General features: G+C 49.2%; 1 protein-coding gene across 6 annotated transcripts in view; it reads left to right on the top strand.

Annotated features, from left to right (window-relative positions):
- The window catches only part of RASGRF1 (Ras protein specific guanine nucleotide releasing factor 1), a 127,282-nt gene that overhangs the window by 43,540 nt on the left and 57,209 nt on the right, over positions 1-26,533 (top strand). For all 6 annotated transcript variants that reach the window (XM_030814885.1, XM_030814884.1, XM_030814883.1 and 3 more), the window contains exons 5-10: positions 1,562-1,815; positions 13,247-13,326; positions 16,129-16,322; positions 16,929-17,038; positions 20,580-20,698; positions 22,954-23,114. In XM_030814885.1, the coding sequence (XP_030670745.1) occupies positions 1,562-1,815; positions 13,247-13,326; positions 16,129-16,322; positions 16,929-17,038; positions 20,580-20,698; positions 22,954-23,114 (918 nt within the window). The remainder of the gene's footprint in view (positions 1-1,561; positions 1,816-13,246; positions 13,327-16,128; positions 16,323-16,928; positions 17,039-20,579; positions 20,699-22,953; positions 23,115-26,533) is intronic.

Below are 26,533 nucleotides of genomic sequence, written 5' to 3'. Positions count from 1 at the left end.
TATGCAGATTAATTCTATCCTCACTAAAATCCTCTGCGGTTTATTTATTATTTTCATTTTACATACGGGGAAGCTGAGACACAGAGAGGCAAAGGAACTTGCCCAAGGTCACACAGCTAAGTATTTACGGAGTAACATTCAAACCATGGCGGCCAAGCTCCAGAGGCCATGCCGCTGGGACGCGACATCTCCTTAAAAAGCAGAAGGTCCAGCAGCCCCAGGCCACCTCCTGCACATGACAGCAGCCGGCCCAGGCAAGAGGTCCCACCTTATGACATCCCCCACCCCCAGCCAGCTTCACACACCTCTAGGAACTGCCAGGGCCCCACAGGCATTGGGACTTGCCACCCAGGTCTGAGTCAAGTCCCACCTGGGCAGTGACGCCCTGACCCATGTTCTCTACTACAGCCCCAGTGAGCTTCCCAGCTCACCCCTGTATTTGGAGCATTCTGGTTGGAACATTTTGTTAAAGGCTAGCTGAAATCCACCTCCCATTACTCTATTTTCACCCTCATGGAGCCTCAGAGTAAGCCCCTCCCTCTTTGAGAAAGCCCTTCCTATCTTCCGAGATAGCTCTTGGGGCTCGGGCTGGCCTCTTCCGTCTACGGCACCCATCTCTAGCCAGCAGGTCTGCCCCTGGACAACTGTACCTGCTGTTTGGAGACAGTGGTCCTTTCAGTGGAGAATACTGTATGAGCACCTCTGCCTGATCTCCACTGGTTCATCCCAGTACCCTTCCTCCCAGTGTGGACCGTGAGCTTGCACACAGCTCAGAGGCCCCTTGATTGGAAGCCTGTACAGCTTAAAACAACTCTCTGTGTGTATGTCAATCAAGGCCCTTTCCCAAGTTCTTGCCAACATGAGGCCACTCCAAGCAGCCCAGCTCCAAGGCAACTGTGTTAAGTGTCTCTGTTCATTTCCCTACTGAGTCAGGAGGAGAGGCTCCAGGCAGGCACCAGGACTCAGAAGCCACTGATGAGGGCTAAGTATGAGATTAACTAATTTTCCATGTTCTGTTCAATTTGATAATCACTCTACTATCCAGAAGAGCTTTAATTGAAACTTCTGGGCTTTCAGGCAAGTCATTAGACAAGACAAGGCATGAGCTGTGCCCAGCACGGCCCTGCAACCCTTTATCCTCGGGCAACCTCCCATTATGGAGACATGGAGCCACATTTTTCCTACTCCAGCAAATGCTTCCAAAACAACCCAGGGGTCTTGTTAAACTGCAGAGGCCTGGGGTGGGGCTTGAGAATCTGCATTTCCAATAAGCTCTTCAGAGATGCCGATCCAATTTGTGGACCACACTTTCAGTCTAGCCATCATCTCTTTAGCCCCATTTTACAGATGGAAAAACTGACTCAGGGCAACCAAACAACTTGCCCTGTATCATGTGGGCAACAGAGCTAGGCCTGGTCTACATCTGAGCTCTTTTTGCTACATGCCTGGCATAGGAATAACAAAGCCTTGGTCCCTACCCTTGGGGAGCTCACAGCCTGGAAGGACAGGAGTGGTCCAGACTGCCTGACAGGAGCCTCTCACCACCGGTCCTGCTGCTCAGGTGCAGAGCTTCCTGCGGGGCTGGCTGTGCCGGCGGAAATGGAAGACCATCATCCAGGACTACATCCGGTCACCCCATGCCGACAGCATGCGCAAGAGGAACCAGGTGGTGTTCAGCATGCTGGAGGCTGAGGCTGAGTACGTGCAGCAGCTGCACATCCTCGTCAACAATTTTCTGCGCCCGCTGCGGATGGCCGCCAGCTCCAAGAAGCCTCCCATCACGCACGACGACGTCAGCAGCATCTTCCTGAACAGGTGAGCACCCCTAAAGGTTGGCCAAGGCAGGAAGGAGACTAGTGAGCATTGGCCACAGCTAAGCTTTGACACACTCTCTCATGTGGTTCCCACCGAGTGCAGATGAGGCTCAGAGAGGACGAAAGTGCCGAAGATCATGTGGCTAGAAACCACCAACCCCAATAATTGTGGGGTCTGGGGCAGGGGTACAAATGTAGGCTCACAAAGTATAGTTCTAAACCAGTGGGCCTCAACTGGGGCAGTTTTGCTCCCCAGGGAACACTTAGGAATGTTTGGAAACATTGTTGATTGTCACCACTTGAGGGAGGTTGCTGTTGGCATCTAATGGGTAGAGGCCAGAGGTGCTGCTAAATATCCTACAATATGCAGGACAGTTCCCCACCAACAAAGAATTATTCCAACTACAATGTCAGTAGTGCCACAGTTAAGGAACCCTGGTTTAAATGTTTAAGAGTTACAAATCAAGCTACAAAACGTAAACTAAAATACCTTATTCTTCGACCTTGATACCATCCTAATGACCTGGAGGCCAGGTTGAAACTTAGAATTCTCAGGTGCCTTAGAGTTCTGCTGTGGACCACGCTATCCACATGTCTTACAAAGAAGTCACTTCTCCCAGATGGTGACCCTGGCATTAATATGGGGCTTGTGGTTCTTCAGAAGGCTGCGCTGATGGCTGCCCTTCTGCTGTTGACTTCTTTTTAAAAGGAAATGGTTTAAATGAGCTTTCTGGTGGGTGATAAAATTGTATAAACTAGATAAAAGCAACAAAACAGCATGCTATTTACAATGGAATGTCATCTAAGAATTCAAGTAAATCATTATGTTCCCCTAGATGTTCATTCAACTACATTTCTTTTCAAATATTCAGCATTCAGTCCTTTCACTAATCTCAACCAGCCTTTTCTCCAAGCCCTCTGCATGAATATTTGGGACCCAGGGCCACCTTCCCTGTGTCCTCCTCTTCCCCCTTTCCCTAACAATGTGATGTGCTGAGTTTGAGGGGACTGTGGAACACCCCAGCGTGGGGATGTATGAGGTTGTGAGTCGGACATGAGTCTGAGGCTCAAGTGAGAGATTGGGCTGAAGAAACTGAAAGTCATTGGGGTGGGACAGGTTGACACTATAGAGGTGGGCAAAGCATCATAATATGGGAGACAGAGAGAGAAGGAAAGAGAGAGAAGCAGGCAGGAGGAGGAAAATAGCTTTTGGCCTCATGAGACCTTTTTGAGACTGAATCACAGGGCCCCACAAGGCTGCTTTTTAATAGACATGTTGATCACAGTTCTTAGACATTCAATAAATGCTTTTATGCATTGACTAAAACAACAAAAAAAGAATTATGTGTGTGTGAAATCAGGTAACATTTAACCCAGAAAGTGGGTTGTTTAGATTCAGTGACCTGGAATTTGAATGAAAAATGTGAAGAACGTGTTCCTTGCTGAGCAAACCCTGGATAGCTCAGCTGACTTCACATATTCTCAAACACAAGCCCATCTGTAGGTCTGGGTGGAGCCCAGGGGACTGCATTTCCAACAAGCTTGCAGGTGCTGCTGATGCTACTGGTTCCAGATGGCACCAAAATGGGAGGCTTGAGATAAACAGAGGTGGCTGCCTGTGTTTATCTCCACCATGACTCCTTATTTGAGATTTACTTCAGGAGGCAGTAGTGTAGTTCTATGTTATTTGTACTTTTTTGCATTTTAGGCCACCATTGCAAACTTTTGGTGACCATTTATCATCATCACTAAGAGGTGTCCTTTTGTGTTTGTTACCTTTTCTTAATTTTATTATACTTCATTGATTCATCTGAAATAGAATTCTTTTGACCTGGAATCTTTGATAGAGAATATTCATGCCAGCTCACAGCATTTGTTCAAAAGTTGTTCAGGAAAAAAAATCACAACATGGTTTTATATTTTTATCTTCAAAGAACTGAATGGATCAGGTCAGATACCTTTAAGGGAGAACAAATGAGAAGAAGGAAAGGGGGATTTTGCCTTCTCATGAAGCTGATATTTTCAACAATGACCTTAAAAAGAAACACAATAGACCTCAAGATAGACCCAGGAATCCTTCAGCAGGGCAACTGGAAAGATTTACCTAAATCTGTTTTTCCCTTTCTGTTGTCAATACAAGGCAGTCCATAAGGGTTGGGCCCCAGCAATGATTAGGGATGGAAGGAATGTGTTGGTAGCCAGCAGCCCCACCAAAGGGAAGGACACTCATCCACTCGCTCATTCAACAAACAAGCAACACAGAGTGCCTGGCTGTGTTCTGGGTTCACATATACAGAGTGAGCCATGAAAACCCCACCATTGGGTCGAATGATCCAGCAGATGTTTACCATGAAATGTGGTGAGAACCACCAAAGAGGCTTCCTGGAGGAGGTGGTGTCTGAGCTTAGTCTTTAAGGACACGAGAGAGTTTACAGGAGGAGGAGGAGGAAAGAACTTTCCAGGTAGAGAGAACAGCATGTGCGAAGGCCCAAAGGTGAGAGTGGGACTTGATTCTGGAGGCAGGAAGGAGCCATCAGACATTTCAGGCAGAGAATGTCGTGGTGAGGTCTGTCGCAGGAAGCTCAGCCCCTCTTCCATGTGGAGGGACACTCCTTGGGGAGAGTGGAGGATGGGAGGCTGGTAGAGATGCTAAGTGAGCATGCAGGGACTCCAGGGCCTGAGCAGGCATGACTGCCCAGCACATGTTTGCATCCTGCCAGCAGAGGCAAATGTGCATCTGAGCGCACTTCCCTGGTGCCTTGTAGGGGGCTGGATAACTGAAGGCTGGTGGACCCAGAGGCAAAAGTTCGGAAGAGTAATGAGCTCCCCATCACAGTAAGAATTCAGAAGAGTAACCCTTTGTCAGAAACATCAAAGAGGTTTAGAAGTTTCATTAGATGCCTTTTAAGATCCTCCAGCTCTGAATAGTGACACTATGACTGTGATGCTTTCAGGACCTCCTGGGCAGTGTGCATGCCTGCCTAGAACAAAGATGAGTGGCATCCTCCAGAGGCTTCAGCCTGAGAAGCTCCCTTACCCATCCCCATCTCCCCAGGTAGCCACTTCTTCATCCCAAGGATGCTGCCCATTTCACCTTCTTTATGATGGGCCCAAGGCTAACTGTTGCCTGCCTTAGCAATGTTATTGATCCCAGGAAAAAATAGCAGCAGCCTGATCAATTCTCAAGACCTCTAGAATATGGACTCTAGAGGTCATCAGTAAAGGCTGGCCCAGGAATGGTACCTGCCTCTTACAGGCACTGAAGGGTCAAAGAAGAGACTTGGTGTAAAGTGTTTAGCACAGAGACTAGCATAGCCCAGGTGCTCCATAATAATGCACCTGCAAGAAATCAAAATCAAATATAACATGGAAGGAACACTTCTGACTCATTTTACAAAGTCAGCGTTACCCTTATATCACAACCAAATACATCACAAGAAAACTACAGCCCAATATCCCTCATGTGCGTATATACAAAATAGCAAAGTGAATCTAGCAATATGTAAAAAGAGTAATACATCCTGACCAAGTGGGATCCATCCCAGGAATGCAAGGCTGGTTTAACATTGAAAATCAGTCAATATAATTTACTCTATTGTCTTCCTAGATTAAGTGAGAAGACCTGGTGGTTATATCAATGGTTGTGAGTCTGATGAGGCTGGTTCCTCTCCTCTACCCTGGTCCCTGTTCTCAAACAGGTGCAAGCCAGAAATCTTTCCTTCCCCAGGGGTCAGGGTGGGAAGGAAGAGCTGGAACATGACTGCCTCCAGATCATCCTCGCCTTATACGTGGTCACTTAGGGACAACACAAGCTTCACTATCTTAAGCTCTATGCTTTTTTGCAAACATAAGGAACAGCTGGAATTATTTTTTGTGACCTTAAAACAGCCCCCACTCAGCACTTTGCAGGATTGAAGCTTCTGGACTACACTTCCCACATTACAGCAGGGCTTTATTGGACCTGCATTGTGCTGGTCTATCTGCCAGCACTTGGCCTGCATGCTTTCTGATCCTCAGGGACACCTATGAGGCTGGAGCCAGGATCATAGAGGTGGCAGGAAATGCTCAATAGCACACAGCGAGTGGGGGCAGGCTGGGATTGTAACCTAGATCTGTTTCATGGTAAGGCCCCAGCTTCCCCCTGCTGCCTTGTTAAATAATGGGCTGGAATTCTCTCCAGCAACCCATTTTCCTTGCCCCCACTGCTAATGAGTGTGGGTCATTACAGCACAGGTCTGGGCATGCACCCTCTGTTGGAGAACTCCCCCTTGTGTGTGAGCCCCACCTTTTCACTTGCTGTCCACGCTGTGGGGGCTGATCCAGGACGTGAACCTCACTGCTCTCCCTGCCTCAGACCACAGCACAGAGGTCTGTGTGTCATAAGCCATGGTGGAGCTGCCAGCTCACTTGCTGGAAAGCTTTTTCATATGTAGCTGTCCCCTAGATTTGCTTTTAGGCTGAAATATACAGCCACATTAGAAACCTGATGCTAATTTGGTGATTTAATTTACTGAAGCTCATTTTAAAAGGTCCTTGGGAAGAGAGAAGCTTGGCAGATTCATTGAGGATGTTGCAGAGCTGGGGAGGGCGTTAATTGTGTACTTCTCAAATAGGGGGGAAAAGATCTTTGAACTAAACATTTGCAGCCAACTTTGTTCAGCCAAGATAATAAGCTTAGAGACGAGCTATTTCCCTTTAATAAAAACCATGCCCAGTGCCATGTGCAGGGAACCACAGGTGTTGCCCATGACAAGAGGCATCCTGTCCCGGTGGCAGATGGTTTGTATCTTGCTTCCTGCGCTGACTGATTAGCAGTGGCTGCCTGGAGCCCTGAGCTGAGGGAATGATGAGGCTCAGCAGGGGAGCCTGCCACAATCAATTCATCCTGTCTGCATGGGCTGGAGAGTGACGAGGGGCAGGCCCTGAAACCCATGATGAGTGACTGGTGCAATGCAACAGGCAGGGTGTGGGGGCAAGAATGAAGGGGCCTGGTTCTGTCCTGCCCCTGCCCAGCCCTATCTGCCTTGGACTGGCCTTGGGTACGTCATGCCCCTTTCTGGGCTCAGGGAGGGAACCAGGCAAAATGAACATGTCCTGCAGTCAGGCCACTTCTCTGGCTGGAACATTCTTCCTACCCTACTCTCCTTCCAACAGCAATCATACTCTTCTTCATGTCTTTCCTTGGATGCCATGTCCCTGACCACCCCCACGCCCCTTGCTGCCATTGGCTTATGTCCCCTGGTCGTGCTGTCCCAGAGCCCCTATGCTTCTCTTTGTTGCATGCATCACACTTAAATAAAGATTTCTTTTTGTGTCTAGGTCTTTCACTATATTAACTGTTCAATGTGAGTGGGACAGGGCCATAGATTACAGCTGCACCAACTGTGCACTGTACAATTCTGGGGACACCATTCACATTGCACAGGGATGAGCGGACTTTATTCTGTAAAGAGCCAAGTAGTAAATGTTTTAGACTTTGTGGGACATACCATTTCTGTTACAACCAAGCAGTCACAGATAATCCAAAAACAAATGGGTGTGGCTATATTACAAAAAAACTTTTGTTTTCAACCATTTAAAAATGTAAAAATTATTCTAAGCTTTCAAGCCATACGAAAACAGCGGCTATGCTAGATTTGGCCCATGAGCTATAGTTTGCCAACCCCTGACATACACTAGGCTGTGAATGGTGGCCACTAGAATTGTACATCCAGCAGCCTTGATGGGGACTATTTCTGTTTTTATCATTGCTGGAGTTAGACACAGGGAGACCATTGTCTGAGCAAGTGCCTGACACCCAGTAGGTACTCAATCACTATGTGTTGAACGAGTGAATGTAACACTAGTTCTGCAAGACGTTATTAGGTATTCCACCTTCAAGGGGTCATGTAGATTTGAGAAAGGTGCATGGTATATTCCCCTTAGAGAGTCACAACGAACTTGGCATTTTAAAAGAATAATCGTTTTTATTTAAACTGTTATAGAACATAGGAGAAAAGTGAAAAACTTCCCAATTTTTTTTACCAAAACTTGATTTTAAAAATAGCACATTTGTATGTGCACAGACTCTCTCTCTCTCTCTCTCTTTCTCTAGCTCTCGCTCTCGCTCTGATAAATAGAAGAGCTATGCCAACAAAGGGGGTGGTGAGAGCAAAGGGAATGGCCTGTGCAAAGGCCATAAAGCAGAAGAAAGCAAATCCAGGGAACAGAAGGCCAGAGTGGTAAGAAGGCATAGGGAAAAGGGAGTAGCCCATGAGACAAACAGAGGCAGTTCCTACAGGGCGTTGAAGGCCAAGTTAAGGCCACTCCCCCGATTAGATTCGATTTTTAAGAGGTGAATCCACTATGTGGAGAATGGGTAGACCAAGGGCAAGAATGGAAGCAAAAGACCAGTTAGGGGCCCACTGACAACAGTCTAGGCAGAGGTGACAGGGGTGGCAGATGCAACAGACAGGAGACAGCAGAATCGGCAGCTTTGATGGAGTAGATATAGGGATGATGGGGGAGGAGGTGATAGGTGATTCCCAGGTTCTATCTGAGAGGCTGGTGGGAAGGGCTGCTATTTGATGAGAAGAGAAGAAGGAGAAGCAGCTCTGTGGGGTAGACCTGAGGTCAGGGTCAATAAAAAAAATCCTAAAAACTATTAGGAGTTCATGTTGTTAAAATATAAGCAAAATCAGGCTGGGCACAGTGGCTCATGCCTCTAATCGCAGCACTTTCGAGGCAGAAGGATTGCTTTAGCCAGGAATTCAAGACCAGCCCAGGCAACATAGGGAGATCCCATCTCTACAGAAAACCTAAAATGAGAAGGTCATGGTGGTGCACACCTGTAGTCCCAGCTTCTCAGGAGGCTAAGGTGGGAAGATCACTTGAGCCCAGGAGGCTGAGGCTACAGTGAGCCGAGATCACACCACCATACTCCAGTCTGGGGGACAGAGCAAGACCCTGTCTCAAAAAAAAAAAAAAAAAAAAACAGCAGCTTTTCCCTATATCTACAGCAACCACTTAGAAAATATACTATGAGAAATAGCAACAAGAACGTAAACTGTCTAGGAATAAACAAAGGACCTATGTGATGAGGCATCAACAAAGACATAGTAGACAGATGCAGCTGGATGAAAAGATGTGTGTCATAAAGATGTCATTTCACCCAAAATGTTCTGTAAATTTAATGTAATACCAATCAAAGTGCAGCCTAGCAAAATGATTTTAACATTCAATTGGAGGAATAAATGCATACAAACAGATAATGTTCTTAAAAAACAACAATGAAAGAATTCCCTACCTGTAATTAAAGTATATTATAAAGGCTTATAAATATATTGCAAAGTAATAAAAACAACCTAAGACTGATCCAAGATCAACAAAATAAAATAGAAAGTCCAGAAAGAGACTTAAGCATATATTAGAATTTTTTTTTTTTTGAGACGGGGTCTGACTCTGTTGCCCAGGCTGGAGTGCAGTGATGTGATCTTGGCTCACTGCCAACCTCTGCCTCCTGGGCTCAAGCCATCCTCTCAACCTCCTTAGTAGCTGGGACCACCAGTGTGCACCACCATGCCTGGCTAAATTTTTTATTTTTTGTAGAGACGGAGTCTCCCTATAGTGCCCAGACTCAAGCAATCCTCCTGCCTCAGCCTCCCAAAGTGCTGACATTACAGGTGTGAGCCACCTCACCTGGCAAGAATTTGGTAACTATGAAAAACCAGCCTAGTAAAAAGCTGGTATATTTGATTAACAGAATTGACAATTGACTAACCAAACTGAGGGAAAGGCTATGTCTAGCTCCCTTATTCATATCGTACACCAAAGCAAACAATAGTTAAGTATTTACATGTAAAAATGAAACAATAAAATAATCTATACATGAGTATGTAGGCAGTCTGGGAGTGGGGGAAGATATGATTCCCCAAGCCAAGCAGAAAGAAAATGGTCTGCCTTACAAGGAAAAATGGAAAAGCTTCAGAATAACACCAGACACAAAATCAACAGGCAAATAGCTGAGCAAAGATGTCTACAACATAGATGTCAGACTATACACTTAATATAGTTATTTAAAATTAATAAGAGAAAAGATTAATAAGAGAGAAAATAGCAATGAACATGACTAGGCAATTTTTAAAAAGAAATACAAATGGCCAATATATAAGAAAAATGTTCAACCAACCCATTAATAATTTGATTTTTTTAAGCAAATCGAGTCAAAATGAGATAATTTTTTTAGTTGGCTGGGCAATGATAGTAATTTCTGAGTAGTAGGATTACAAGTGAAATTCTTTAAATTTAACCTTAGAAATGGAGGCTTCATCAACTATATTTTTAGAATTCTAGCTTATGATGTTCCTGATATGCTGCTATACAGGCATGTGCAGTATTGGGATATAAGAAGGTTCATTTCCTCCCTGGTCCATCCTGACAGTTGTCTGCTGTGCTGAAGCTGTCTGGGAATGGCTATCCTAAGTCTTGCCATGGCAGTACTCAGGGTTATCTAAAATGAACTAGACATATGTCAAGATCCTATATATCAGGGGTCCCCAACCCCCGGGCCACAGACTAACACTGGTCTGTGGCCTGTTAGAATCTGGACCCCACAGCAGGAGGCAAGCAGTGGATGAGCGAGCAAAGATTCATCTGTATTTATAGCCACTCCCCATTGCTCACATTACCACCTGAGCTCCACCTCCTGTCAGATCAGTAGCAGCATTAGATTCTCATAGGAGCACAAACCCTCTCGTGAACTGCACATGTGAGGGATCTAGGTTGCATGTTCCTTATGACAATCTAATGCCTGATGATCTGTCACTGTCTCCCATTACCCCCAGATGGGACCATCTAGTTGCAGGGAAACAAGCTCAGGGCTCCCATTGATTCTACATTATGGTGACTTGCATAATTATTTCATTATATATTACAATGTAATAATAAAAGAAATAGGCCAGGCATGGTGGCTCATGCCTGTAATCCCAGCACTTCGAGAGGCCAAGGCAGGTGGATCACCTGAGGTCAGGAGTTTGAAACCAGCCTGGCCAACATGGTGAAACTCTGTCTCTACAAAAATACAAAAATTAGCCCGGCGTGCTGGTGCACACCTGCAGTCCCAGCCACTCAGGAGGCTGAGGCAGGAGAATCGCTTGAACCCGGAAAGAGGAGATTGCAGTAAGCCGAGATTGTGCCATTGCATTGCAGCCTAGGCAACAGAGCAAGACTCCACCTCAAAAATATAATAATAATAATAATAATAGAAATAAAGTGCACAATAAATATAATGCACTTGAATCATCCTGAAACCATCCCCCCACTGCACCGCCCCCACCCCACCATCCGTCTGTGAAAAGATTGTCTTTGACAAAACCAGTCCCTGCTGCCAAAAAGATTGGGGACGGCTGCCAAATATGGCTCCCTCAAGAACCCCTGAGAGTCCCCTGACCTGACCTCCTTGCCTCCCACCTCAAGGCAGACATTCTTCCCTCTCTGCACTCTCATGCACCCCTGGGTTGGTCTCTTGTTATTGGGCATTTTGAAGGGTCTTCACATGTGGACTCCCAAAATTCTTAAAATTGGAACATTTATCCATTCAACAAACTCATTTGGGGGTCAGAGCCAGACAGAAACCAGCCTTACCAAGGGTCATAAGAAGTTGCCATACCTGGAGGGACTCTTTCTCTTGGAACTTTAGGGAGATGACAGACAATTCACAATACTGGTGGGATCCACACTTAGAAGTGAGAGCTCAAAGTCTTTGCTTGGGTTTTTAAGTTCGCATTGGTTTCAGTCTTTCTCAGTTTTCCTTTCCTTCTATATATTCTGTGGAATGCAGTTGCTAGTTTTGCCCTTTAGCCTGGAGGTGTTGTGTTCTGTTCTGTTCTCTCTCCCTCCCTTCCTCTCTTACCTCCCTCACCCCTTTCTCTCTCTTGCTATCTCTCTCACATCCTCTTTCTCCCCACCCTACCTATTTCTCTGCAAAGCAGGCATGCACAGGACATTTCACATCCCTCTGAGGTCCTGAGCTTCTAACCTCTGAGCCCCCTCCATCTACTGGCCCCTGTGCCCTGCCCCCCACCACCTCGATGCTGGAGCATCTCTGTGCTCACCAGATGTCTTCCACCCTTGACTCTCATTGTGCTAAGACAGTGAGATGGAGGAGGGCTGCCTCAGAGCACAAACTGCTGGGAGAAGGGCCAGCACCCCAAGGTGGGAAACACCAGGTGCCTCAAACAGCCAAACAAAGCACTGGAGAAACAGAGGCGGGAGGGAGCCCAGAGCACGCCGTGGAGAATGCCACCAAAGAAAGCAGCAGAACATTCCAGGGACAGAGAGGGGCTGTCCCAAAGGCTCAGGGGCTGATTCCTGAGGTACTCACTTTCTCTCTCTGGGCCTCAGTTTTCCCACAAAGAGCCTAGGGGGCATCTGGGGGAAACCCCCAGGTCTCCAAGGTGGTAGGAGCTAAGGAGCAGGGGAGAAATGGTTGGGCAGGAAGGAATGGGGGTGCCTTCAGGAAGCAGCAGAAGCCGCTTCGCTCTGGTGTTCTCTCAGTCCTCACAGCTTGTCCTGGGAGAGGAGACGCCTGGACTGTGTTCTGGGACCAGCTGCTTGGGGAGCAGTGGGTGGAAAACGGGTTGGGGGGAAGGCCCGGCAAACGTGGCTGCCTGTACCCAGCCTGCGCTAAGCTGCCAATGAGAATACGAGTTCAGCACGTTATGTGGCAACAAAACAGGGGCTTTGCAAGCAGCGGGACTCTGGGTCTTTTGGCTTCTCTGACTTTGATTCCAAACAGCGGGGGCGTTCACTGGGTGTTGGGGAACTAGCGTTTGCTGAGCGTCTCCTGTGCACTGGGCACTCGAATTGTCCCACTGCTTCCAGGGGCCTCCTCGTTTCACCTTCATGTTTTACACAGAAGGACTCGAGCCTGGGAGACCTTAGGTAACTTATTCGTGGTCTCACAGCCGGGAAGGGGCATCAGGCAGATTTCAGCCCCTCTCTGTGCTAATCCCAAACTCTAGCTCTTCTGTTGATCCATGGCTTTTACTCGTGTTTGCCAGAGCCCTGGTTTCCTCCAAGATACCTTGGGGGAGGGGGTGTGGGGCCCAGCAGGCCGGGACTTGAGGAGACAGAAGCCACTGGCCAGAGCAGCTCCCTGCCCTCTGCCGGCCCGTGGATGTGCCACCCCATGCATAGACAAGCCTGGGCTTGATTTAATGCTGTGCTGTCACCATCTGGGAATGCTTAGTAATTCTTTAACTAGGGGCCTGCATTCTCATTTAGCACCAGGCCCCTCCGGATTGTATCATCCATCCTGCCGATGCAGTTTTCACGTAAGGTCTCACATGAGAAAAGGGTTTGCTGCTGAAGTCACGCAGGAGGTTTGGGGACAGTCACCTCTGGAGGAGCAGGAAGTCCCTGGGGCAGAGGTGACCCTGTGCTTTCTCTTTCAGCGAAACCATCATGTTTTTACATCAGATCTTTTACCAAGGCCTGAAGGCCCGCATCTCCAGCTGGCCCACGCTGGTCCTGGGTGAGTAGTCAGCCCTCACTGAGGCCCCCAGAGAAGTCCCCCTCCAGGGGCCACCCCAAAAGGCTGGGGCAGTTTTGTCCTTCTAGAGCATAATAGAGTGTCACTTTTTAAAACCCACAGAATCCCTCAGAGGGGGCAGAAGAGAAAAGACAAGTTGGCAAATGCTGTATTTCTAAGAGGAAATGATATATTTTTAGTTTCCTATCCACTTTCCCCTTTTATAAAGAATGTATACACATTCATTTCAAAAAAATTGAGAACCCATAAAAGTAGAAAATGTTTAAAAATATCAAGCATAGTTCTGCTTCCCAAAGATAACCACTATAAACACTTTGGTGTGTTTTCTTCCCATTTTTTTCTGTGCATAGATCTTGGGTTTTTTTCCACTTTACATAATTGCAAACATACTGAATATAGAATTTGTATCTTGCTGTGTGTTGTTTTTTTTTTCTTTTACTTAGCATTATCCCATAAGCATTTTCTCATGCCAAAAGCATGCTTTTTGATCGCTGTGTAATACTCCAGTACCCATGAAGGCACTGTCATTTATCTAACCATCTGCTATGGTTGGCTTTTAGAGTTGTTCCAATTTTTTGTTGTTAGAAATAATCATCTCTTCATAAGAAATTTTCTCCATATTAGAGATCATTTCCTTGGGATAAGTTTCCAATGAGCAGAATTGCTAAAACAAAGAATCCAAACATATGAAAGGCTCTTGCTTCATACATATTGTCCCATTGTTCTCCAAGATGGCTGCACTGCTCTAGCTCCACAAGCAACAGACAGAAGAACCTCCTGCATCTCACCCTCAGCCTGTACCAAATGTCTTTCTTTTTTGTTTCACTTTCTTAACTTGGTAGATAAAGGTGAGTGTTGGTGTCACCTCCACGATGGAGGCAAAGAAAGTGGCTTAGGGAAGTAAAGGAATAGCAAAGGCTGCATGGGTGGAGGGCACAGAGCAGGCCCAGGCCTGGCTCTCCAGGGCTCCCCTGCCCTCAGGCATTGAGGCTTCCCAGGGGGAAGTAGGCACTATTATTTTTCTCAAGTCAAAGACCTGTGCTTTTCTCTAAGGTCAAAATAAGAAGTGTCCTTAGAAAGATGGGGTCCGCATATTCTGCAGTTGCATTGATGAAGACATTGTCCATCAGGTGGTCGGACACCCATCACATGAGCTACCATCTAGAGTTGATTACAAGGAAACCATGTTTCCTTTCTTAAATGGGACTCACAAGAAGATGTTTTGGCCAGGCGCAGTGACTCACGCCTTTAATCCCAGCACTGTGGGAGGCTGAGGCAGGCAGATCACCTGAGGTCAGGAGTTCAAGACCAGCCTGGCCAACATGGTGAAACCCTGTCTCTACTAAAATTACAAAAATTAGCCAGGTGTAGTGGTGCACACCTGTAGTCCCAGCTACTCGGGAGGCTGAGGCAGGAGAATTGCTTGAACCCAGGAGGCAGAGGTGGCAGTGAGCCAAGATCTCACTAATGCACTCCACTCCAGCCTGGGTGACAGAACGAGACTCTATCTCAAAAAAAAAAAAGAAAAGAAAAAAAAAGAAGATGTTTCAAGGCCAGGCACAGTGGTTCATGCCTTTAATCCCACTACTTTGGGAGGCCAGGGCAGGCAGATCACTTGAGGGCAGGAGTTCAAGACCATCCTGGCCAACGTGGTAAAACTCTATCTCTACAAAAAACAAAAAACTCAAAAATTAGCTGGGTGTGGTGGTGCACACCTGTAGTCCCAGCTACTTGGGAGGCTGAGGTGGGAGAATCACTTGAACACGGGAGGCAGAGGTTACAGTGAGCCTAGACTGCACCATTGCACTCCGGCCTGGGCAACAGAGCAAGATTCCATCAAATAAATAAATAAATAAAGATAAGGAAGATGTTTCACATGACTCCATCCCAGCCTATCAAATCATTGAAGGGCAGATTTGGGGAGATTGGTTGGGACTTGGGGGCACTGGAAAGGCAAGTTATATACCCAGGAAGCTTGAGACAGAACTATAGCCAGAAAGGGCCCCACCTGGTGAACTAGATAATGCAGAGCCTGGAAGCCCTGCTGGGACAATGACAGATGAACGAAGGAGCAAAGACTCATGTGTCATATGGTAGGAAATCCCTGGAATCAGGAGGTCAGGAGACCCAGCTCCAGGCCGGCTGCTGACTTGCCCTGTGACCTCAGATAGGCCACTTCTGTCTCAGGACGGAGACTCCAGGAGGGAGGAAGGCCTCTTGGGGAGTGTCCTAGGCCGTAGCGCCATAGGGCATGGGGGCAGGCAGAGGGAGGAACTGGGCAGCCTTCCAGCTGCAACAGAAGCCTCAGCCGACCCCACAGGAAGCTCTGGAGAAGGGGTGGCCTCACACTGATGTCCTGAATTGAAGCAGGAGGACAGACCAGGCAAGGCAGCTTCCTCCAGCTGAGGGCAATGCCTGGAGAGGGACCCAGCTGAGAGCCATCGGCCACCAGCACTCCTGGCAGCTGGGGGGATCCAGGTGGCACCCCACAGTGCCCACTCTGCCTCCTCTCTCTGACACTCCCATCACAAGTGTCAACTAGACAGGGCCCCACATCTCTAAGAGTCTGTGATTTTAATGTGGTCCCAATGATGGGGGCCCACCTACTAGCGCTGGATAGGGCAGTGGTACTGGAGTCATCCCCAAGAGCAGAGTTGTCTCTGGGTTGGGGAACTTGAACCTGGCCCCTGGCCTCTCTGGGTATAGTTGGGGGAGCCAAGGGCCTAGGGGATTCTGTCCCCACCAAGCTGCCCTGGCCACCCGCTGACTGCCTCGTCCTTCCAGCTGACCTATTTGACATCCTGCTGCCTATGCTCAACATCTACCAAGAGTTCGTCCGCAACCACCAGTACAGCCTGCAGATCCTGGCCCACTGCAAGCAGAACCGTGACTTTGACAAGCTGCTGAAGCACTACGAGGCCAAGCCTGACTGCGAGGAGAGGACGCTGGAGACCTTCCTCACCTACCCCATGTTCCAGGTGGCGTCCGGCCCTGCCTGGGTGGGGGAGAGTCAAGGAGGCAGGCATGGGGGATGGACCATGGCAGTGGGGACACAGTGCTTAACACACCCCAGCTCTGGGCTGCCAAAGCGGGCGGGGGAGGTGGTTAGGGCCAGCAGCGGACAATGCTGGGTGCAGGGCAAGCTGACTGCGGGCCTGTCCACCCCACCTTTCTCTCCTGGCTCCTGAGCACCCCACCCCACGCTCAGCCAGAGCAGAGCCCTAGACAAGACCCTGGAAGAGCCTCCAAGTTAGAGTCTGTCACCAAAGGGCAGCCTGTCTCCTTCCTCGGTTCTGCTCATGGGAGTCCTCTGGGCTAAAAGAACCATTTTCTCTCTCCCACCACCACCCTCATGCTCTCTCTCTCTCTCTCTCCCCCGGCCCGCACCCCATGCTCGTGCGCTCTCTCTCTCTCCCTCTCTCCCCTGCCCTCGCCACCTCTCTCTCTCTCTCCCCTTCCCTCCCTCCCTCTCCCTCTCCCTCTTTCTCTCTCTCTCTTGCTCACTCCCTGTCTGCCGCTGCCTTACTCCCCGGCCCTACTTCCCTGGCTCTTTCTCCACCCTCACCTTTCCCACTTGCCCACAGATCCCCAGGTACATCCTGACCCTCCATGAGCTCCTGGCCCACACGCCTCATGAGCACGTTGAGCGCAACAGCCTGGACTACGCCAAGTCCAAACTGGAGGAGCTGTCCAGGTGAGGCCTGGCTCTTCAGTGCACCAGACCGGCAGACAGGGCAGGGCTGAGGGTGCCCCTCACCAGGAGTTCGCTGAACCCCTGACAAAGCTCGAGTTCAGATGGGGATTGTAAGGGAGGGGCAAAGCTTGCCACAGCTCAAAGCAGAGTCCCATGGAGTGGTCCTGAGGGGGTTACAACTCAAGCCCTGGTAGGCAGGAATACTGGGTGCTGTGCTATCCCTGGCACAGATGGGGCCTGAGGAAGGGCCCTGGGCACTCAACACCTCCCAGGAGAGGGACTATCCGGGACTCCCAGGCACTCTCTGCCTGTTTCCTCTGTTCTCCAGTGTCAATGTGTCAAAACCTGTGGCCATAGGAGGCCCAGAGGGGGTCCTGGGTGACAGGAGGCTCTAGTTAACCAGAGGCAGGTAGTGGCAGTGGCTGGATAAGCACATGGCGTGTCCAATCTAGTGCCCCAGTCCTCTGGTCAAGGCCCCTCACCTGGCCCCCTTTCAGCCCCTGAAGCCCAGAGGGAAGCTTCCTCTGCAAGGGCAGAGACAGGGGAGCACCGAGGGGGCTCTTCCAGCACCCCAGGCAGCAGATGACTGGTCATCCAGGAAGAGGTTCCAGGAAGAGGTTCAGGTCCTGGATGCATTTTGAAGGTGGAACCAACAGAAGGTGGATTCTCTGATGGATTTGATGTGAAAAGAGAAAGACTAGAGTCAAGGGTGATTCCAGGATGTGCGGCTGAGCCACCAGAGGGGCGGAGGTGCCATCAACCGAGCTGGAGAAAACTGCAGGAGGGACAGGTCTGGAGGGGAGTTCAGGAGCTTTCTTGGGGGCATGTTGAACTTAGTTGCCAATTCAATGTCCAAGTGGAGATGACAAGAAGGGACTGGGGAATTCGAGTCTGGAGCAGAGGGAAAAGAGAAATCCGGCAATCATCAGCTTGCAGATGGTGTTTAAAGCGACAGCACTGATGAGATTGCCAAGGGAATTAGCTTGGGCAGGAAAAAGATGAGCCTGGGGGTATGCACCCTGGGAAGACCAAAAGATGAGGAAGGGCCTCGTGGTCAGAACTGGGCTGCCAAAGGCTACAAAGAAGGTCAGTCTGCAGGGCCTGGGATCCAGCCCCGGCCCTACCCAGGGCACTGCCAAACACTCAGTGCCCTAAAAGCCTTCCTGAGGCCGGCAAGGGGCAGCCAATCAGGCCACAGCTCCCAGCTGGGTGGAGGGAGGACCAGGCTGGACCAGCACAGGGTATAGGCTGCCCCCTGATTCTTCCACAACCCAGCCAAGTTGCACACCTGAGTGGAGAATCAGGGCAAGGATGTCATCAGGGTGTGATTGCAGGGTAACGAACCACCGAGCAGGAAAGTGGAGGGACTCCAGTCCTCCCATGCCCAGGGATCCAAATCCCACACACTCTTCCCCAAGGGAGAAGGTTTGGGACTCAGGTAAGGCAGCAGGCTCCTCCTTGCTTAGGGATATACTATCCTGTTGCAAACAGAGCTGCAGGTGGCACATGGTGCCAAGGTATTTGACATAAGACCCTGATCCCTTATCCCCGGGATCCTAGGTGTGTGGCCTACTCTTCCTTTCTCCCACCCAATTGCCTGTACCTGGCCCTGAACCCATCCCAAGTGGCACAGAAAGTTTTCCTATCACCATGACAGCATCCCTTTAATTCTCCTCTCACGCTCCCACAAGCAGGAAGCCATTAGGTAGCCAAACCCCTCCTAGGCTGCGCTCAGAAACACTCCCCACCTCTGGGGACTGGGCCTTCCTCCCACCTTTTTGTCCTGACCCCTATATTCTCTGCTCACTGATAACCCAAGTCATCATTTCCAGGGCTCCCAGGAGCCTCACGGCCTTGAAACTCCCCCCGCCTTCCCAGAGCTCCCCAGGTGTGTGCGCGTATGGGTCCCAAACACAGACCCCCACCTGAGGCTGGAACTTAGAATGTGTAAACCACACCTGCTCAGGAAAACTAGTTTCGCTACCTTGGAATTACTCCCCTTGTGTTTTGCCAAACACAGGCTTCCCCCTCAAAACCCCACCCTCATCAAGAGAAGTGGTTTTAATTACCATTGGCTACTTCCATAATGAATCCATCTCTAGGGAACTAGCATGTGTCCAGAGGTGCCTCCCTCTCAAACATCAAGCAGGGGCCTGGGCTTCCAAGAAGAGCATTGCTGGGGAAGAAAGGGGGAAATTGAGGCTCCCAAGGGAGAGACTCCAGCTAAAGGCCTTCGTCCATTTATCAAAGCGCTAGTCTAGTGAATTTAAGCCTAAAATGCATGTCCTCAACCAGAAAAGATAATAATAACTCTTTTGCAACCAATGATAATAGCAACAACAATCACTACTACCCTTTATTTAAGCAGCTGTCACGTGTCAGGCATGGCATGGCATGCGCAGGTACCTGAAATCCCTTTTATTCCACCTTCACCCCAGCATTCTGTAGATGAGGAAACTAAGGATCAGAGGGATTGAGGAATCTGGTCAATGTCATGCTGATTCAGTTAAGCACAGACCCAGCTCCGGAAGAGGCAATGTCATCTTTGTTTTGGGGTTTAAATTGAATAATGTCTATGAGAGAAGTTTGTAAGCCACACATATTAACCAGCCTTCTTGTTGGTCTTAACTGTGGAAATTTAGGCATCAGCAGCAGATAAAAGGTTTTGTACTTTTCTTGGAGTAGGTGGGGTATTTTTTGCCAGAAGCCCCCCTTCCCCACTCCCCAGACCCTGCCCCTTCCAAATTCCTCACTACCTTCCCAAGACTCCTGGAAACCCGCCAAGGCAAAATTGGCAGCTCACACCCACCTTTTCCCACCAACGCCATTTTGTAAAAGCTATTGGATGGCGCCATCTCTTGGAGACCAGGGGTATTACAGCAGTCGGAGAATGAAATAGGGGAGTTGTCTATATTCCCTCCCAGAAGGGCCAGAGCCTGCAGAAGTAAGCTAAGGTCAGTCATCCCCTGAGCCAGCGGGATTGCCAGGTGCTCCAAAAGGTAAGCCATTTCAGGGCCCAAGCAATATTAAGGACACAATTATGCAAATATTTGGAGAAAGAACATTCAAGAAGAGGAGACAGCAAGTGCAAAGGCCCCGAGGGAATAATGAGCTTTGTTCTTGGGATGGGAATAAGGCTGGTAGAAGGATGAGTGTCAGGGTCATGAATACAGGATGTCTCCTGTGCTCCCATATCCTTCCCAGTGCTGAGCTGCACCTGCTGTCTGTTCTACATAGTTCAGACTCTAAAATCTGACAGATCTGCTTCATAGCTGCTGAATTCTGTTTTCTTTTTTCTGAAATAAGAACACTTGCCTCCTTGAGCTGTCAGAAGGATAAAATGAGGTCATGCCTATGAAGTGCCTGGCATGCAGCAGGCACTCAGTAAATGCACACTCCCTTCCCCTCCATGACCACAGACTCCACCTGAGAATCCATGTGCCAGGCTTTCTTCCTAGGTCTGGCCAGAAGCCTGGCATTCTCACCTCCCTGGGAAGTAGGGGCAGCCTGTCTCTGACTGTTAAGTTTCCCATCCCCACAGAATAATGCACGATGAAGTAAGTGAGACGGAGAACATCCGGAAAAACCTGGCCATCGAGCGCATGATCATCGAAGGCTGTGAGATCCTCCTGGACACCAGCCAGACCTTTGTGAGACAAGGTATGGCCTCTGCACCCTGTATCCCCTGCCCCCACCAGGTGGGCCCCAGCAGCAGGAGGGAGGCGGCACTCGGGGACGCCACCAGTTGGTTTGGCTGCCACATGCCAAGACCTGCCAATGTGATTGCAGAATATTCCCAGGCTGCTGGCGGAATGCAACAGCTATATGTAGATGTCAGTATCTATACATATAGATGCAGATATTATTGGTTTTCACAGTTTCCTTCTCTCCAGATGTAAACAGAATTCTACCCAGATGGCCTTGGTTTGTCTATTGTATGTCATAGTAAACATCGACGTGTCCTTTTTGGGGAGAAAGTATGGGGCGGGGGATGAGGAGCTAACAGTTGTCTCTGTGAGTCGGAAGCATTTTCAGTGTCTGGGAGGAGGTCAGTGTTGGGTCCATCCCCTGTCCTTTCCTCATCATCCTCTGCTGCTTTGGAGAGACCATTTTCACAGTGGTTCTCATGGGTAGAAGGTGGTTCTCATGGGTAGAAGGTCTTTCCCACGCTTCAGCCTCGCTTACCTTGGGAGCAGTGTTTGAGAGGCACAGCCCCGTTGAGAGGGGCGGGTGAAGGCTCTCTGTGTCTCAGGGGACTGACATCAGAACTGCAATGCATTGGAAATTCATCACATTCAACTTCCATGTTTTGTGGGAGACTCAGCTCCTGCTGGCATGCCTCACAGGTGACCTCCACCTCAAACGGACCTCCAGAGTCCCTTCTCTGTAGCCCTGGGATTCTCTGCCTAATGAAATACTTGCTAGCACCTCCCGCTGGCCTGTGCAGCTGCCTTGGACAAGGGTATCACCTTTTCGGAGTTTTGTCCCAGCCCCTGTGTGTGGTGGCCCCTTTCCTTCCCCAGGCCCACCCTGTGACCTGATGAGCTCAGAGCCAGCCCTGCCTGTTTCTCAGCTCCCCTTGGGCTGTGTTGGGCATTCTCTGTGCCAGAAATATTCTCACGTAGTATTGTAGGCCCCCTCTGAAGGAACCCCAAGTGGACCTGGCTTGGAAGTAGCCCAAGAAATGACCCCTCCTGGGGTGGGCGGTATCCCCACAGACCAGAAATCCGTTCCATCACCCTGAGCCAAGGCATTTTCTCCCTCTCCAGCTGGGCTGGACCTGGAGACAAAATGAGTGGATTATACAAGGCGTTTCTCACTTGTCAGTCATGCAGCCAACACTGATACCTGCCCTGCTCATGCCAGACGTACAGGGGGTTCTGGGGACACTCAGAGAACAGCCTCAGCCTTGCCCTCCGGAAGCCTATTGTACAGAGGAAGAGAGTCATGAGGACAAACGCAGGAACACCAGGTGCCAGGTGGATCTCCCTGACGCAGGAGGCAGAGTGGTGGCCTGGAGCAGGACCAAGAGAATCACGAGGGCTTTCCCAAGGATAAGCAGGAATTCACAGGGAAGACAGAGTAAAGGAAGGGCTTTTCAGAACTAAGAGTGACCCTCAGGCTAACTTGACCCTGAACTACATGTGAGGCAGAAGAAGAGGACAATGGTAAGAGTGCAGGCTGGGAGGTGTGCCCAAGCCAGACCACTGGAAGGCCTCGAGTGCCTGAATCCTGGGGACAGTGAGGAGTTGTGGACCTCAGTGGGGAGGGGGCCTGTAGGGTATTAGGGTGGGTACACCAGAGTAGGGCAGCAATGGCTTTCATGACAGGCACCTACTCTGCTCAGTAGTGGCTTCCTAGAGTGCTGTGCTGAGGACTGAGAGGCTCTGTCTGGGCTCTGCAGTATAGTGCAGTGATTGATTGGTAATGTCTGCCATGGCTGTGGACAACGGGAGTGCAATTTTTTTTTTTTTTTTTAATCTTAGTAGCTATCTTTTTTACAAATAGGATGGGAGGCAGGGTTTGCCCTAAGCAGTTCCCAGCAGGAGTGCAATGTATCTTGTTAACCCCTCGGGGCCTGCAGCCAGCTTCCAACTTGTTCAGCTCCCTGCCATCCCCAGACCTCAGCCCAGCCCTTCACTCTCACCACATGGGGTTCCTTTGCTTGCTTAGCCCCTAGCCCCTGGCTGGGATGTCAGTGGGCCCTGCTTGGAGCTTCCCTGATCACCTCTCAATCCCCGGCCATCTGGCCCTGCAGAGAGGCCTAAAGGAACATCCCAGGGGCACATTTGCCACTGGAAACCAGAATGGACTTGTCCCACTGCTGCTGCCCCAGCATCTCAACCTTCAAGGCTGGGTCAGAGGCAAAGGTCACCCCAGGAGATGGGCTCAGGGTTTCTCTCCTACACCCACAGGTTCCCTCATCCAGGTGCCCATGTCTGAAAAGGGCAAGATCACCAGGGGGCGCCTGGGGTCTCTCTCCCTAAAGAAAGAGGGCGAACGACAGTGCTTTCTGTTTTCTAAGCATCTGATTATCTGTACCAGAGGCTCTGGAGGGAAGCTTCACCTGACCAAGGTAAGGGCTAGGGGAGAGGGGCTTGGGGGCTGCCCAGCCAGGGTCATGCAGGCGCTGTCCTGGCCATAGGGTCTATGGGCCCAGGTGGTGGGCAGGGGTGTCGGAGACATGTGCATGCACACACACATAGATATACACACACCCCATAGTTTGGCCAGTTGGAGCGAGCAAAACTTGACCGATTTTCCACTAGGGAAATCCTAGGAGATGGGAAGGTGAGAATTGAGGGCCTCAGATTCCCCACACTGGGCACCTGGGCAGAGGAGCCAGAGGGCCTGGACAAACCCCTAAAAGGCATGTGTGTGTGTCTGTGTGTGTTTGTGTGTATGTATGTGTGGTGTTTTTGTGTCTGTGTGTTTGTATATGTGGTGTGTGTGTGTGTATGTGTATATGCATGTGTGTGTGTGCATGGTGTGTATGTATATGTGTGTGTGTCTGCATGTGTTTATATCTCTCTGTGTGTATTAGTCCATTTTCATACTGCTATGAAGAAATACCTGAGACTGGGTAATTTACAAAGAAAAAGAGGTTTAATGGGTTCACAGTTCCACATGGCTGAGGAGGCCTCACAATCATGGTGGAAGGCAAAGGAGGAGCAAAGGTATGTCTTACATGGCAGCAGGCAAGAGAGCATGTGCAGGGGAACTGCCCTTTATAAAACTATCAGATCTTGTGATACTTATTCAATATCACAAGAATAGCATGGGAAAAATCTACCCCCATGATTCAATTACCTCCCACTGGGTCCCTCCCATGACACATGGGGATTATAGGAGCTACAATTCAAGATGAGATTTGGGTGGGGGCACAGCCAAACCATATCAGTATGTATGTATGTGTATATGTGTTTGTGTCTGTGTGTGTGGTGTGTGTATGTATGTGTGTGTATATATGTGTGTCTGTATTTGTGTATATGATGTGTGTATCTGTGTATAGTGTGTGTATGTGTTTGTCTCTATGTGTGTTGTGTCTCTGTGCATTTGTATGTGTTCATTGTGTGTGTGTATGGTATATAGCATATGTATGTGTGTATATGTATTGTCTTTCTGTGTACAGGTGTGGTGGATATGTGTGTGGTATGTGTCTGTGTATCTATGTGTATATCTGTGTATGTCTATATGTATGTATGTGGTGGGTGGGTGTGGTATATGTGTATGTGTGTGTGTGTCTGTATGGTGTATGTTTTTGTGTACATGTGTCTCTGTGTATGTATGTGTGATATGTGTGTGGTGTGTATATGTGTATGTGTGTGTGTGTTTGCATGTGTGATGTGTGTATCTGTGTGTGTCTATGTGTGAGATATGTGTTTGTGTGTCTGTGTGTGTGGTATGTGTTTTTGTGTCTGTGTGTGGTGTATGTGAGGGGCAGGGTAGAGGGCCTCCACTGGCTGAGGGCCAAGGCATCACTCGGAGCCTTTCTTTCATCTCCACCCCAAAGGAGCTCTGACAGAGCCCCTTCCAGTGACCTTCTCAGGCATCCCCTCCTCCAGCACAGGAGCCCTGGAGGCTGCTGAGCTGCTCCACACAGAGCCTCAGGACCTTGCAGCCCTGCGTGAGGCCCTGACGCTCAGCTAACCAGCTCATCCCTAAAGGTGGAGGGAATGAGCATCTCAGACCCGCTCCTGACTCCTCATAGGCCCAGGGCCTTTGCTCATGCTGTCTGTTCAGCCATACAGCCTCCTCTCCCCTGGCAGACCACCTTCACATACCTCAAGGCCTGTTCAAGTGCCACCTCTGCTGTAAAGCCTGTGGCCTGGGCAGGATCTCCTGTCCCCCGACACAGCCCACTGCTTGTCTCATTGCTCTGAGCTCACCATCAGTCCCAGCTCCATCCCTCACACACGTGACCCTGGAAAAGACCCCCACCCCTGTCCACACTTCCTCTATCAAATGAGGACATTGACCCTCACAGAGACATTGCACAGATAAGTTAGCAGTGAGCTCACAGTGGATGTAGATTTGCTGTCAATTAGGAAGCACTTGCCTCTGTAAGCTACAGTCCCCCCAGCCCTGCATTCATCACCTTGGAAGCCTGAACACACTGTGGTCTGGAAAGGGCCAGAGGGTGCTTTTTTTTTCCCCCCAAGATGGAGTTTCGCTCTATCACCCAGACTGGAGTGCAGTGGCGCAATCTTGGTTCACTGGGAACTCCGCCTCCCGGGTTCACCCCAGTCTCCTGCTTCAGCCTCCCAAGTAGCTGGGACTACAGGCGCCCGCCACCACACCCAGCTAATTTTTTGTATTTTTAGTAGAGACGGGGTTTCGCTGTGTTAGCCAGGATGGTCTCAATCTCCTGACCTTGTGATCCACCTGCCTCGGCCTCCCAAAATGCTGGGATTACAGGCGTGAGCCACCGTGCCCGGCCCGGAGGGTGCTCTTAATTAAGCCACAGCATCAGATAAACCATTCTTCTAGACCCTGGATGCCTGGCCCATAACCTCCTGCAGAGCTAACAGACCCAGCAATGGCTTCAGGGAATATACTGCTTATGTTCACATGGCCACAAATTAGCTGGTTGGCTGCACAAGGGGAAATTAATTTACAAATATTGAATACTTCTGTTTTAACCAAATTATGTATCAAGAAACGCTTTCATTATTTATAAGCTCTGGAGTTTCTACTGATAAGATCTCTGTCTAGGCTGGGGGTGTGGTGGGGGTCAGTGGAGGCAGGTTAAACTGAAGACACCAAGGCTCTGAAAATCCAAAAGCATGTTTTTATGTTAGTTTTATTTTATCTGGAGTTTTTTGTTTGTTTGCTTGTTTGTGTTTAGTTTTTTGTGGGGTTTTTTGGTGGGGGGGTTGTTTGTTTTTGAGGTGGAGTTTCACTCTTGTCACCCAGGCTGGAGTGTAATGGTGCAATCTCTGCTCACTGCAACCTCTGCCTCCCAGGTTCAAGACATTCTCCTGCCCCAGCCTCCCGAGTAGCTGGGATTATAGGCACCTGTTACCATGCCTGGCTCATTTTTGTATTTTTAGTAGAGATGGGGTTTCATCATGTTGGTCAGGCTGGTCTCAAACTCCTGACCTCAGGTGATCCACCAGCCTTGGCCTCCCAAAGTGCTGGGATTACAGGCGTGAGCCACCGCACCCAGGTGTTTTTAGTTTTAAAAGTCTCTTAGCACATTGTTGAAAGCATGGAATCAGAAATCAACTCAAATCCCAGCACTGCCACCCACCAGTAGGTGACCTCGGACAAGTCACATGGCCTTATCAGGCTTCAGTTTCCTTATCTGCATAAAGGGTGTAGAAATACTTCCTTCACAGGAGTGCTGTGAGGAGTAAGTGAGGAAGTTCTCGTGTCAGGTACACACTGCTCACTGGATAACAGACATTGTCACTCTTAATTATGTAATAATGAACTTGTATTTATAACATCAAGCCCTTGCATAATGCTTACTATGGGGCAAGAACTCGCTCA

Source organism: Nomascus leucogenys, chromosome 6 (genome assembly GCF_006542625.1).
Source record: "Nomascus leucogenys isolate Asia chromosome 6, Asia_NLE_v1, whole genome shotgun sequence".
Classification (NCBI taxonomy): domain Eukaryota; kingdom Metazoa; phylum Chordata; class Mammalia; order Primates; family Hylobatidae; genus Nomascus; species Nomascus leucogenys.
Note: the sequence above shows the minus strand (reverse complement) of the source record. Positions and strands in the feature narration are given on the sequence as shown.